This window comes from Ctenocephalides felis, unplaced genomic scaffold (assembly GCF_003426905.1).
Source record: "Ctenocephalides felis isolate EL2017-DRISC unplaced genomic scaffold, ASM342690v1 CF-g0.4_SCAFFOLD_00845, whole genome shotgun sequence".
In the NCBI taxonomy this organism is placed as follows: Eukaryota; Metazoa; Arthropoda; class Insecta; order Siphonaptera; family Pulicidae; genus Ctenocephalides; species Ctenocephalides felis.
Genome location: NW_020536999.1, coordinates 21,456,980 through 21,470,829, shown reverse-complemented (window position 1 = coordinate 21,470,829; position 13,850 = coordinate 21,456,980). Strand labels below are relative to the sequence as shown.

The window sequence follows — 13,850 nt, the reverse complement described above, 5'->3', positions numbered from 1 at the left end:
TTTAATAGTATTTAGTACCATATTGTATGAGAAGCGCTACGTAACATTGAATATTTTATGGCTAAATCGGCTTCTAAATTTGAATGCATAACTGTAGCAGAATAGATCTTCTTGACTATTCTGAAACAAAACAGTTATTATTTATGATGAATCATTAATACAATTTAAATAACTATAGTTACTGATTACTTTAATTAGTTTTGTTAATAAAAAATCCTTCAATGTTATTCATACGTCCGCACCAATAACACTATGCAGCAAATTCTCTTGAAATTATTTTTTGTCGATGTTTTAAATAATGTTTAGTTGTCTCCTTCCAATTCTAGCAAGGTACTTTAGCTGAAAATTCAATATTGCAAAATTAAATACCAAAACATTTTTTTTTGTCACAAGTAGAAAAAACTCACTAATTCTGGGAAGATCACAAGTCTTCTTGTGCTACATCGTAGGATTCCCTTAATTGTCGAGCAAGAATTCATGCATTTTTTAACACTATTTACATAAAATCAAATACAAACTCCTAAATAGTCATGTAGTAACAAGCAGCAATATAAATAAATCTGAAAAAAAAAATACTTTTTTTGTAAAACTGGTACAAATTTGCTAATTTTGCCCAGTTCATTTATTTATAATACTGCTAGTTAAAAAATACGTTTAAAGTATAATACTCACCACATAGTAAATACATATCTATATTAGGGTGGTCCTTAATATGGATGTTTTCGAATTTCCTTGCTCCCAGGGGCTCATATGCTTCCAAATTGATAAAGAAAAATCTCTGAAAGTTTTAGCTCTTAATATTAACTTTAAGATAGTCCGCACTCCAACCGAAGTTTCTTGGTTCTTGTCCTATGTAAACACTTTTTTTATAAAATATATAAAATTGTTGTTGTACATTTTTTATTAATGATCAAAATGAGCAAATACAATGTTATTCTCAAAATTTTGATTCACTTGGCGCTAAGTTATAATTTATAAAAATTTACCCTTGTTATTTCCATAGAAACTTTGGTTGGAGTGCCTTAAAGTTAATTTAGAGAGCTAATACTTTCTGAAATTTTTTTTTATCAATTTGGAAGCATTTGAGCCCCTAAGAGCAAGGAAATTCGAAAACATCCATATTAAGGACCACCCTGATCGATATATTATATTATTTGTTAATTCTGTAAGCAAATATAACAATCGCGTTACAGTAAAAGATTTATAATTTTTTTACCTTTTTATATTACAATATAACAACCTATGGTTACAATTAGTATCCTAATGTATTTTAATTTATAATACAAAATAATTTGAGTAAACGCAGTTTTCAAACATACTTAAAAAATTCATAAATGATTGAAAAAGGCATTACATATAAAAATTAGTTTTGTTTAAATATATTGCATCTGGTAAAAATCTTAGAACTAAACATTTATACATTTTCACAATGCTGCTGTAACAAAAAAGAATATCTTTTTATAAATATTGAAGTAATAAGTAAATCTATATATTATATATAAAAAATTGCGTATAAAATTTACTTTAGTTACATTCCGCCATTCTTTATAACATCTATGTCATATTCACAAAAAGGCTGTTTTACATTTAATATACATTATATATATATTTTTTTATTTTTCATTTTTCTTAAAAAACGAACTAGTACAATTGCCGAAATTGAAATAAATTAGACAACTTTATCTAAATGCTCGCAAGTAGAATCTTAATGGAATGATATGTATGTTTAAGATATGAGATTAATACTCGTTTAGAGGTAAAAATCAAGACATAAATAAATGTGTACAAACCCAAGCTCGACTTTCAGGTCTTCAAACAGATTTTAATTATTTGTATAAAATATAATGCAAAATTATCATTATCACGTTCGATCTCTATTACTATCTCTTCAAATAAAATAGACAATTTAATTAGAACAAAATAATCTTATAAATTAACTTTATAACTCATCGTGTTTTGGACCACTGAATTCTTCATGGGATATCACACCATTTTTATCTTTGTCTTCGTGTTGGAAAATTTCTTCTACCAATTTGTCATGATCCTTTAACATATTGGCAATTTCATCAGAACTTGCTCCTTCGGCTGTTACCATTTGTTTCTTCAAATATTCACTGACCTAAGAAAGAAATAGATATGTATATATATATTGGATAATAAGAAAATATTTAGAATCTTGCGGTTTGTAAATTAATGTTCTAAAAAAATAATAAATCTACCATCACAATCATGGTTAATCACTGATTGACAAAAGGTATCTTGATGTCAATATTGAAAAAAATATATTGAGCCTGAAATGAATATGAATTAATGAAGATATATAATCACATGTATGACTAAGAGAAATTGTAATCATGATGAATTGATGAAATTAAAAATCATATCTATAGGTTTATCCATAACAAAATATTTCCTTTACTATTTCGTACCTCTTCCCTTGTCAACTGGTTGTTTTTATCAGTGTCAATTTCTTTGAAGACATTTGTAGTTGGTGGTGAGTCGCCAATGTTGATCAATTCAACATCGAAATGAAGAGTAGCTCCTCCTGGAATTACGTTACCAGCTCCTCTATCTCCATAACCAAGATTTGGAGGGATGACCAACTTACGGCGTTCACCTTGATGAAAATAATCACATTAAAAATGAATCATTTGCTAATATTGCAAAAGCAATTGAATTTCGAATATATATATCACTTTTAATTTTTTTATTATATTAATTTCTTACCAACACACATGTTGACTAAACCTTGATCCCATCCTTTAATAACCTGTCCAGAGCCCAATTGGAAAGTGAAAGGCTGGTCTCGGTCAAAACTGAAATTAAAGAGAAAAATATATAATGATTTCATTTTCATTCAATATTTTATTCAAATTTGATAAAAATCCCTATAATTCAGAAGCAAAAATATGTTTTTTCCAAAGCCCACTCCTCAGTTAGTATAGTTACTTTATACAAATTACTTTAATTGCCAGATTAATTTCTTGTACACTTATGCTTCTAATTAGTGCCTGCATCATTAAATTTAATGACAATTTGCTTTTGAATAAATAATTTCTCTAATAAAGACTTAATGCTTTCAGGTAATAATTAATCATGTACAATCAGTGCAATATTACTTATATTATATTGCCTATGCCATATTTAGAAAAACCTAACACCGTAAAACTTAAGAGAAACTCAAAATTGATCAAATCTTAAGATATTCCTGATCTGCAAAAAACTGAAACTACATAAATCATAAATTTATCTAGAACGATTTTTTTTACTATCTTCGGTAGGGTAAGTTATTGTGATCGTCCAAAAATCGAAATTGAAAATTTTTACATTTCTTCACGTTTTGAAGGTTTCTGAACATTTAGGCATACTTCAGAAAAAATTGATGTGTGTGTATGTGTGTGTGTGCGTATGTATGTATGGATACAATTTTTAGTCCACATTTTCGGGCGCACGGATCAACCGATTTGAATGATTCGAAAAACATTCGATTCCTATTTATAGGGAGATGTGCAGATTGGTTTTTGACAAAGGCAGGTCCAGCCGTTTTGGAAATACGGAGCAAAGAGTGCAGAAAATAGAAATCGAATTTTTGAGAGAACGAAGCATCTAATTTGAATGATCAAAAAATCATTTGTTGTAATTTTACTGATATTTTAAATATGTATTAAAATGACACTCGAGTAAATAATTAACCTTAAAAGTAGTCTTTTTTGAAGACATCTGGTATTAAGAGATTAAATTTTTTTTATGTATATTTAATTTCACAGTCAGATGAGTCAAATAAAACAGTAATTTTTATACATTTTACAAATTAACTGTTAAATATCGAGCCAATAAATATAAAAAGAATATGCAGTAAACGGTATTCATTGTTATTAGAATGTATTAACAAGTTGTGCCTCAGTAGTATTCAGAAACCGTTTATTAAACCCGTTACAAGAAAGTACGCATTTCATGCATATGAATTTGTTTTCACGATAAAAACAACGTAAACTTATTTTTAACATTTAATCATTCATTTGAAAAAAAATCGACTAGAAATAATACTTTAAACCTAAATATTTACAAAAGTGATAAAAAATATTTTTTTGTTTAAATTTTAATTAACATTTAAAATAAATTAATCCGCATGATTAAGAAGAATTATTACACCAATTACATTTATCATCTATTTTAAACTTACTTTCAATTATAAATCAAGTAGGAAGAGTTATTTATGAGATTGTATGATATAAATAGTAAGCAATTGTTTATAAGACATTGTGTGAATGTGAAATAATTGTATTATTGTAAACTTTCTAGATTTATCCGCATGCGAAAAGATTACTTTGTTGATATAATTGAATTAAAGTGCTAGACAATTTAATTTACAGAATATTAAAAAATTAATTATCCATCAAAACGTTCTTAAGCAGCTAAACACTGTTGCAAGTATCTGAACACATTCCGAATTATTTAAACATAATCATAAGTACTTCAACTTTTTTATTAATTCAATATTATATAACAATCAGAGTTATTGACAGAACTCAAGTTAAAAGACTAAATTGCATATAAAAAAATAATCACAGAAATAAAGAAAAATGAATTACAAAATTACCTAAACTTATGTATTTTCATGTATCCAAATACATTCCCAAATTTCTAAACACATTCGTAAACATCTTGATACTTTGGTCAGTACCTACTTTACCAAAGGATAACGTACCTCGTAAGTACATAAACACAAACCCAAGTACCGAATCATACACCTATGTACCTTATAGTGAAAATAACTTAACACATTCCTAAGTGCCTAAACGCATTCCTAAGTGCCTAAACGCATTCCTAAGTAACTAAACACATTCCTAAGTACCTAAGCACAGTCATAAGTACCTAAGAACATACTCGTACCTATATACCTAAAAATACTCATTTCAGAAAAAAACTTATCATCATCTCAAACTTTGATAAATTTTTAAAATTAAACTATTTGTCGTAAGGCCGTAATATTTCAGTAAGTTCTATAAGACCATGATATATAGCGTCAAAAAAGTTCCATAAAAATCGGTAGTATGAGCTTAAATGTGGACGAAAAGTTTAACACTTTTTTCCAAATTACGAGGAAACGGTTCGGCCGATCATCACACAAATATGACAAACGATAATCCTCATCCGTCGATTTAATCCTCAAACGATAGCCCCAAATTCGATTTATGGTTTACGTACACACACACACATACTTTTTCCAAATTTGGTCTCATTCGATTCAGAATGGCTTGAAACGTCGAGAAAACATCAAATTCTCCTTCGGGAAGTTAATAATTTAATAAATTTCTGATTCGGTTTAAGGAAATTTATATTATAGAATATTTAAAATTTTCAAAAACTCTATATAAAAAAAATTAGTATTACATAGATAAATTTTATCACATAAAATATTCACGTTGACTATTTTTGTTTCTAAACTCTATTTCTAAATACATCTATTTCTGGTAAGATATCTTGAGCAACTTTCTGATCTCATGAATTAATAAAACATAAGATTCTAACTAATTCATACGCATCAGCTAACACGAGCCAATAAATTCATACAAAACCGAAATTTACTATCGACCCAAATCGAACTTTTGGCTTTTTAAGGAAACATTCTTGAGGGTTTTATATCTTGTAACCCTAACTCTCTGAAAATAAAAAAACATCCCTACACCTGGGGGGTTGCTTGCGCCATTCGCACGTCCGCGTTTAAATTCGCAATGAGCAATGTGAACGTAAGTATAAAGTCGACGCTGGTTAAAGGTTCGACACCCCAAAAAGAGGAAGATACATTTAGATGTAGTTTGAATTTGAACACTGAGGGTTTATAGTATAAAAATTACTGCAAATAGTAAAGATCTACGATTTCATTTGCGTAAAATAGGGCACGATCGCGTGAAAAGTGTTCTGTATAACAAATATGTATTTTTCTTCTATAGATCAATATTTGACTGTACCTTTTTTTAAATTGTTGATATGAATCCCGTATGCTCGGTGCATTAAACAAAACGTTAAAGTGAAAGTTGCAAACTTTCCCCGCGCAAAAGCTACGAGCGAAATGACAATAATGTACCTGATAAGGTCATACAAGTCCAAGAATTGGAATCGATCGAATATCGTATAAATACTAATATAGCTACTACATATCACTATTAGAAGTTTGTTTTTTAAATAATAAAAATAATGTGTTTATATATGTGATACGCACTTGGGGCCTTATGATATGCCTTGAGGAACGCCCACTTCGATATTTCGGAAACTAGATTCCTGCGAGTATTTGTTAATATTCAAATTTATGAGAGAGTAAATAATTTATGAGGCTGTAGTATTTTCTATAATTATTATAAATAATTTTCAGTTATTGCTTGCAATATAAAATAATTTTATAGTGATGACTATTCATAATTAAAATACGTTTTATCTATCTATTACTATTTTATTATATGCATTGTGTATTTCATTTTAAATCATTTTGATGGACGTGACGTGTAAATATAATAATAAAATGAAATTGCAGGCGATTAAAACTGAAAATAAAAAATACTTTCTACAAATTATTGTTGCAGGAAATTTATATTCTTGAAATGAAATTGTTTATGAAAACAATACGGAAACGAATCAACTGAGATAATAGTTCCATTATCATGCAACTCGGATTGTATGTTGTATTCCAATAATGCGCCGGTGATAATAACGATTAAATCGCGATAATTTCGATATCAATGCAATTATCTAATGTGAATAAACGGCGAATCATTTGTTGTAGTTTATCGAGAAATTGGATAATTGATAATTGAAAATCTAAAAAATGTACATATATAATTAATATCGCTCTTATTGGACCAATTCTTAGATTAAATTTGTACAAAATGTATATTGATGAAGTATATTCGAGGGACTCTTTCATTTAAATTCACAGTAAATACTAGGTGCACTAAGAAGTAAGTTCGTGTTTCTTTATTGAAATTAGATGTAATACCTAACAAGTCTTGTTGTGTACTTATTTACTGGCTCACTATTTTCTTCATATGGTTGCAAATCTGACTAGGTACTTCCTAATGTGTTCAAGTGTTTACGCATATGTTTAGGTATTTCAGGATGTGTTTAGGAACTTACGAATTTGTTTAGACCTATAGGACTGGTACTAGGGAATTTATTTTAGTTCGTAGAATTCATATTACAAAAATCTCTCTCAGCAGGTAAAAATACTCCTGAGTATTTCTCAGATCACAACATACTTAGCTTGAAGATAACCATGAAAATTGACAAACTTCAGGAGACTATAGAATCAAATTGATCGTAACATTACTTAAATGCATAAAGACTATCTATTATTACATGCTTATTCTTAGTGATCTTAATCAAATAATTATCCAGTTTCGAATTTAAAGCCTACAATTATCACTACAATGTTTGTTCGAGATAATTTGCGAATAGTTTAGCGTATTCCACCATACACTTGAATCATGTATGCGTTCTGCCTTTCTCTTTGCTTTCTTTGGGATCTTTCTCCATGACATATCTCTCATAATTGCCAACTCATGCAGGAAGCCAAAAAAAGAGCACTGGGTCAGACTTATGCCAATTCAATGATGGGAATAAAATTAATTAGGTTATAGTATCAAAAAAGATAGAAATTGGGTAAGCTAGTTGCATGTACCAATATGTTTCTTTAAAAATTTAAGAATCTTTTCTTTGCGCCTCTAAAGACATTTCACGTAGTCCATAAAGTATATATAACAAGAATAAACCCACAGCCAGCTATATAAGAGCTAGATACATATGTTTACTAGAAATATATATATATATATATATATATATATATATATATATATATATATATATATATATATATATATATATATATATATGTAGTGAAGTCACGAACTAAACGCTGTCATAAAATTGGATACTCTAGGTTACGTGACGTTTACATTGATACACAATATATGCAACCCTCTCAAACATCTAGAAGGGATGTATATTTTTAAACAGAACCCATAAAAATTTAGGGTATTTATAAAGCCTTGAATTGGGCTTGTAAAATTTTATAGAATATTTAGACTACTATAGCATTTGTGCAAATATTTGAAGTGCCATTTAGAAACAAAATGTTATCTGTACGCATTGGAAAATATTCTAGAATAGAAGTATTTATAAAATACCTTAATAAAGTATAAGCACAAAATTTTATGAAATGATGAGTTACTTATGGTTTTTATTATTTACAAGAATGTAATTGTTATAGATTTTAATAATATTATTTTGTAAAATTTAAAATTTTTATAAATTATACCAATGAAATTATTTTTTAATTTTTTTTAAGCAATTTTTTTAATAATTTTTAGCAATTTTATAAATTGTACCAATGTATTAAATTTATAAATATTATTAATATTGTAATATTTACAAATTATGAATTTTACCAATTTATTAATTATAACAATTTAAAGAATATTCTGAATTTACTGATTTACGACAATCGTTAACCGTTAATATTATTAATTGCAGTTTTATTGGTTACACCAATCTAATAAATTTTATCAATTTTATAAATTTGCTAATATTAATATTTAAAAAATCACAAACCAAAAAATGTATTAATTTTATAAATTTTACCAATTTTATTAATCATACCAATTAAATGAATGTTCTGAATTTTGTAAATTTCACTGAATTACGATAATCGTTAATTTTATTGGTTTAGAAAACTTACAAACTTGCAGTTTTATTGGTTACATCAATTTAATAAAGTGTATCAAATTTAATAATTTTACCAATTTATAAATTTTTTTAACATTATCAATATTGTAAAATATACAAACTATGAAATCTACCAATTTTATAGACTTCAATAAATTTCACCGATTTATAAAAATCGTTTACATTCTTAATTAAGAAAATTTCCAACTTGCGGTTACATCATTTTAATAAATTTTGCCAATTTATTAATAATATTGAATTTGTTCCAATTTTCTTAGTTAAACTAATTTAATGAATATCATCAATTTGATGAGCTGATAAAATATTTATTAAATTATTAAATTAATTTAATTATTAGTTTTTCGATTTATGCAATTTTGTAAAATCAACAAATTTAATGAATTTTAGAAATTTTATGAATTTTTATAATTTTCAAAATTATACGAATTCAATGAATTATATGAATATTATGAAATTTATTAATAGTGTAAATTTTACCAATTTCATTAACTATGATTAGACATAATATGGTTGTAGCTTATTCAAAACTATAACTAGTGGTGTAAAAAACTGTATCCAAACCATACATACACATATATACATTAATTCTAAGGTACGACAAAATGTTCAGAAACCGTTGAAGCGTGAAAATATGCAAAAAACGTAAAAAATTATGCAAATTTTAGATTTTCTGCAATTTTTATAACTTTATGAAATTTAATTACATTTATGAAGTATATAAATAAAATAACAAAATATAGAAATAAATTATATAACTCTAAAAATTAATTGTTTATATTATTGATAATTTTAGCATTATTATTATGTAAATTTATTTATTATTAAGGAATTTACCGATTTCATTCATATATTTGATTACTTAATTAAATTAATTTATTTACTTTACATAAAATGTAAAATCAAAACGATATTACAGTTAAAAATATATATGAAACATATAAATAAAATTACAACATGCACACATCAAATGCAACATTTAATCACAATGCATTATGATAAAAGCAATGCTAATAATATACAATCTAAAACTATAGTAATATAAAACGAATGTGTCTAATTAAACTTGTATAAAAATTATGTACCAGATTTGCATGTGCACATACATGCACGAATGCAATTTTCGTAAGAAAGTTGTTGTAGAGTGCAGTTATATATTTTGTTGTAGGTCATAATAAATTTCATTGCCATGAATATGTTTCGCCGGCTCAATATCCCTAGGTGCGCGTACGCCTCGCAATTTTATGGGATTTCTTGCAGTTTTTTTAAGGAACGAGCTAACTACAGACACGAACTTGTAAAATAAAATTTAAGCAGAATAGGAAATAAAAATTCTACATAATAGATAAATAGATAAATAATAATAATATTAATTAAGCAGAATGCCATTATTGTCGACAGTATGGACATAAACAGTATTACTGTCATAATAGTAGATCCCTATATAAAACTGTAGCAATAAACCATTAGATCCCTTAAATTAAATTTCATAAATATATGGTTACAGATTCAAATACATAATATATATATATATATATATATATATATATATATATATATATATATGTATATATTATATAATAATGTGTGTGTGTGTAGTTTGCTTAAGGCAGTTGTCTATTATTTTTACACCCCTTATCTCATAGTTTTCAAACCAATTATTTCACCTGTCTTAATATCATTTATTTACAATTCTTCTTAGTCTTCGGTTACATTAAAAGTACAACCGAACATTTTCCAAACTCAAACATCAAGGAAAACTGTGTGTTTATTCTATGAAGTGCCCTAAGTTTAATAAGCATTAAAACGCAATTATGTATTCAGGCGGAAAATAATTTAGTTTTAATCCCCCCTTTGGTATAAGATAAATATAGAACCGCGGTATTAATTAATAATTTCACGATAACTGAACTCACCTGATCAATTGATTAAATATTTTGAAATGTATTTATAATATTTGGTAAAAATGGAGAACGTGATAACTAGAGTAAATATTAGATAACTCTGAGATGGTGAATATTGTTTAACTTCCCAAAGTGGGTCTAAATTAATTTTTATCTATTTTGTTATTATAAAAAACTCTGGTCTAAATAATTTTTGGTTGATATGTTCTTCATATAAAATCAATAAGCATAATTTTCTTCATATATTTGCTTATTTACTATCGGAAGACTCAAAATTTTTTTTGAGCAAGAAAAAAACTTATATGTGAAAAAGGGTTTGTACAATATCAATCTTTAACGTCCAAAATGGAAAACGTGAATTTACGAGCTTACAATTATAGAAAAAATAGTACTAATGAATTCGAGTCGATAATTTTATGTTTTTTGACGCTTCAAATTCAAAAAATCTAAATCAATTTGCAGAAAGTTGCACAAAAAATTGACCAAAATTTGATAAAATTTGAAATTTTTAAAACGGTTCGAAAGACAACAAATGGGAATCGTGCTAGTCTGTTTTTGGTAAAGATCAGCGAAGATTCTGTAAACTTTTTTTGATGATTTCGAATAAACTGTAATTTTTGAATGATGGCAGAGATCATGGTCTTTACGAACATCCTAAAATATTATAGGCCTACAAAAAGTGGTTCAAACATAAAAATGAGTTGAAGATTCTGTTATTTTGTTTTTGAAGCTTTTGATGAAACTTTTAATAATTATAGTCTCATTATGGTTCGAATATAAAAATGAATGAAAGATTGGAAAAAAAAGAAGAATTTAGAAAATTTATGCTAAATGTTGCTAAATCTAAATTGTTATTATAATAAGTCCATTATTTACACATTCACACAGCTCTTCTTTGAAGGTAAATTGCAAATTACACCTAGTTAGAATGTTGTATGTGTTCTAGAGATTGTTTCAAAATATAAAGTACTTATTTACTAGTTTCGTACTGTTCATTTATTTCTGGACCAAGAAGTACTTTACTCTGAAACTAAGTTTTTCTTCATGAACGATGAATCCTGTCTCGCATAACTAACGCGGCCGTTTAAATTTTCAGCGCGTAATTAATTTTCCTAATCGCTTTTCTCGGAAATATTTCGCTATTTTCCAGCTGTTTAAATTCCCCGATCTGTAAGAAACAGCAGCTTCTTCCCTTACTTAGCAATTTTCCCCGATTTTTCTTCGAGAAGCTTAAAGATTCGAGCCGGCGTGAAAATTCTTCGCGTTCGCAGCGAGGAGATGTACATTCGTAAAATATTTCAACCGCGAAAAGTTTTAAATAAATAATCACAATTGAAATGAAATATGACAAGAAGATGCACATTTCAAATCTTTGTACAGGTGGAAGAAGATGTCAGAAGAAGTGTGACAGCGCGGTTGGTAGTAGTTCTATTTTTACCAGGATAATAAATGTATGAACTAAGGATTCAATTGCTAAAACCCACACTTTAGCCACTTTGTTATTTGCTTATTCATTACCGAAAAATTTAAAATTCTGTTTGATGGAAAAAACTGATATGCGCAAAAGAGTTTGTGGTATATATCAATCCGACACTTTTAATCTCCAAATTTTAAAACATAAAGATACTAGTTTACAATTAGGTAATGAAGAACTGAACTTAATCCTTATAAAGATATTAATAATAAATATTTTTTGTAAGTACATATGCATTTAGTTCATTTTGACTTCCAATCAACCAATACCATAAATCTGGTAGGTTTTACTTTTTACATATTTTTTTTAGTCCAGAAAATAATGTCTAGTAGGAAAATTTCAATTTTTCAATAATTTAGATTTTAAGCGAAGTTTTCTTACCAAATGTTGATAATTCATCCTTGAGATATTTTTAACCTTGTTTTACCAGAAATGGAATATCTTTATCAATTTTTAAGTCTAGAAGACAATTTCTATTATGACCTTTCAAATTCTTCAAAAGTTCACCAATTTGACCTACCGAATTTTTTTGACAAATTCTAACATTCGATTCCTTAATCGCATAAAATGCCATTGTGCATTTTACTATAATTGTATAACCTAGAAAATAGAAACACAGCAAATTTTACACGTTTCTTAAACAAACATAAGTTTTTTTTCATTTTCATTCAAACTGAATTTTCTCGACATTTCATCCCTTAAGTGTATTACTGATAATTCGTCCCTTAAGTGTATTTACTTGCCGTGTGATATCAAGTTCTCAAAATCATTTAAGTAGAAAAGTTACATACTTTATTTATGTACTATTAATAAATCATGGCAAAAAATTCCATTTATGTAACCCAGTTATCCTATCCTTTCTAAATTTTGTTCCGGGTGTTTCTTGATCAAAATATTTTGAATTTTATTTTAAAACTGCAAAATTTACGAATAGTTTGGATATTACTCTAATAATTTTTCTTCCATCATCCCTTAAGTTTATTTTTACCTCGCGTGACACCACCGAGTGATTTGTATATTTCAAAAAATAGCGGATCTCAGGACTTAGCGCGCCGTTATGAAAAATGATGTGCTCGATCGTAAATAACAACACCGCCGAAAACTTAACAGACTCTCACCTGAGAAAAGTAAGACTTATAACACCAGCCCTTATTATTTACAAGCGTTGCGAATATTTTATGGCAAATTTTATTGGCGGCTTTGTGTGCGACTACGCCGTTTTGGCTAGAGATGAAAGGTGATATTGTGAATACTAAATCTAGAATTTGATGCTATTGCCCTTTGTTGTATTGCGGTAGTTAGTAGTACATAACAATAAATAGTAGTCTGGCCGAAGGAGGTCCATGGTAAGAAAGCACCACAAAATCAATGATTTTCTTCCCCTCCCTTGTTTATTTTTTCCTTACCATTTTATCACTATCAATTAATGACCATTAATTACATCATATTCGTTTTTATGAATTTTTCTTTCCAAACTTCTGCTTTCGTGCTTCCTGGTCCTGTGCTTCGGCTTTCATTTCTCTATAATAAACCATCTTCTTCTTCCCAATCCTTACAGTTCTTCTTCTATATTGACTCCGACGACGTCTTGTAGGAGGCCCTATTTTTGCATAGTGGGTCCAGTTTCCTTTTCTTTTCATAATCGTGCTCAGTAGAGTCCTTTCTTCGCCCACTTTTTTTAGTACATCTACATTTGTTATCTTGTCAGTCCACTTTATCTTATCTTTTCGCCTTCA

At 27.6% G+C, this 13,850-nt stretch overlaps 1 protein-coding gene across 2 annotated transcripts in view; it reads right to left on the bottom strand.

Moving 5' to 3' along the window:
• Positions 1 to 1,888: 1,888 nt before the first annotated feature.
• Positions 1,889 to 13,850, bottom strand: part of LOC113363750 (FK506-binding protein 2-like) — a 30,016-nt gene continuing 18,054 nt past the window's right edge. The window contains exons 2-5 of one of the 2 annotated variants that reach the window (XM_026606235.1): positions 2,728 to 2,816; positions 2,423 to 2,617; positions 2,250 to 2,254; positions 1,889 to 2,119 (exon numbers count right to left, since the gene is read on the bottom strand). In XM_026606235.1, coding sequence (XP_026462020.1) covers positions 1,940 to 2,119; positions 2,250 to 2,254; positions 2,423 to 2,617; positions 2,728 to 2,816 — 469 coding nt within the window. In that variant the 3' untranslated portion in view covers positions 1,889 to 1,939. The remainder of the gene's footprint in view (positions 2,120 to 2,249; positions 2,255 to 2,422; positions 2,618 to 2,727; positions 2,817 to 13,850) is intronic. The other variant, XM_026606234.1, reaches the window with a different exon arrangement.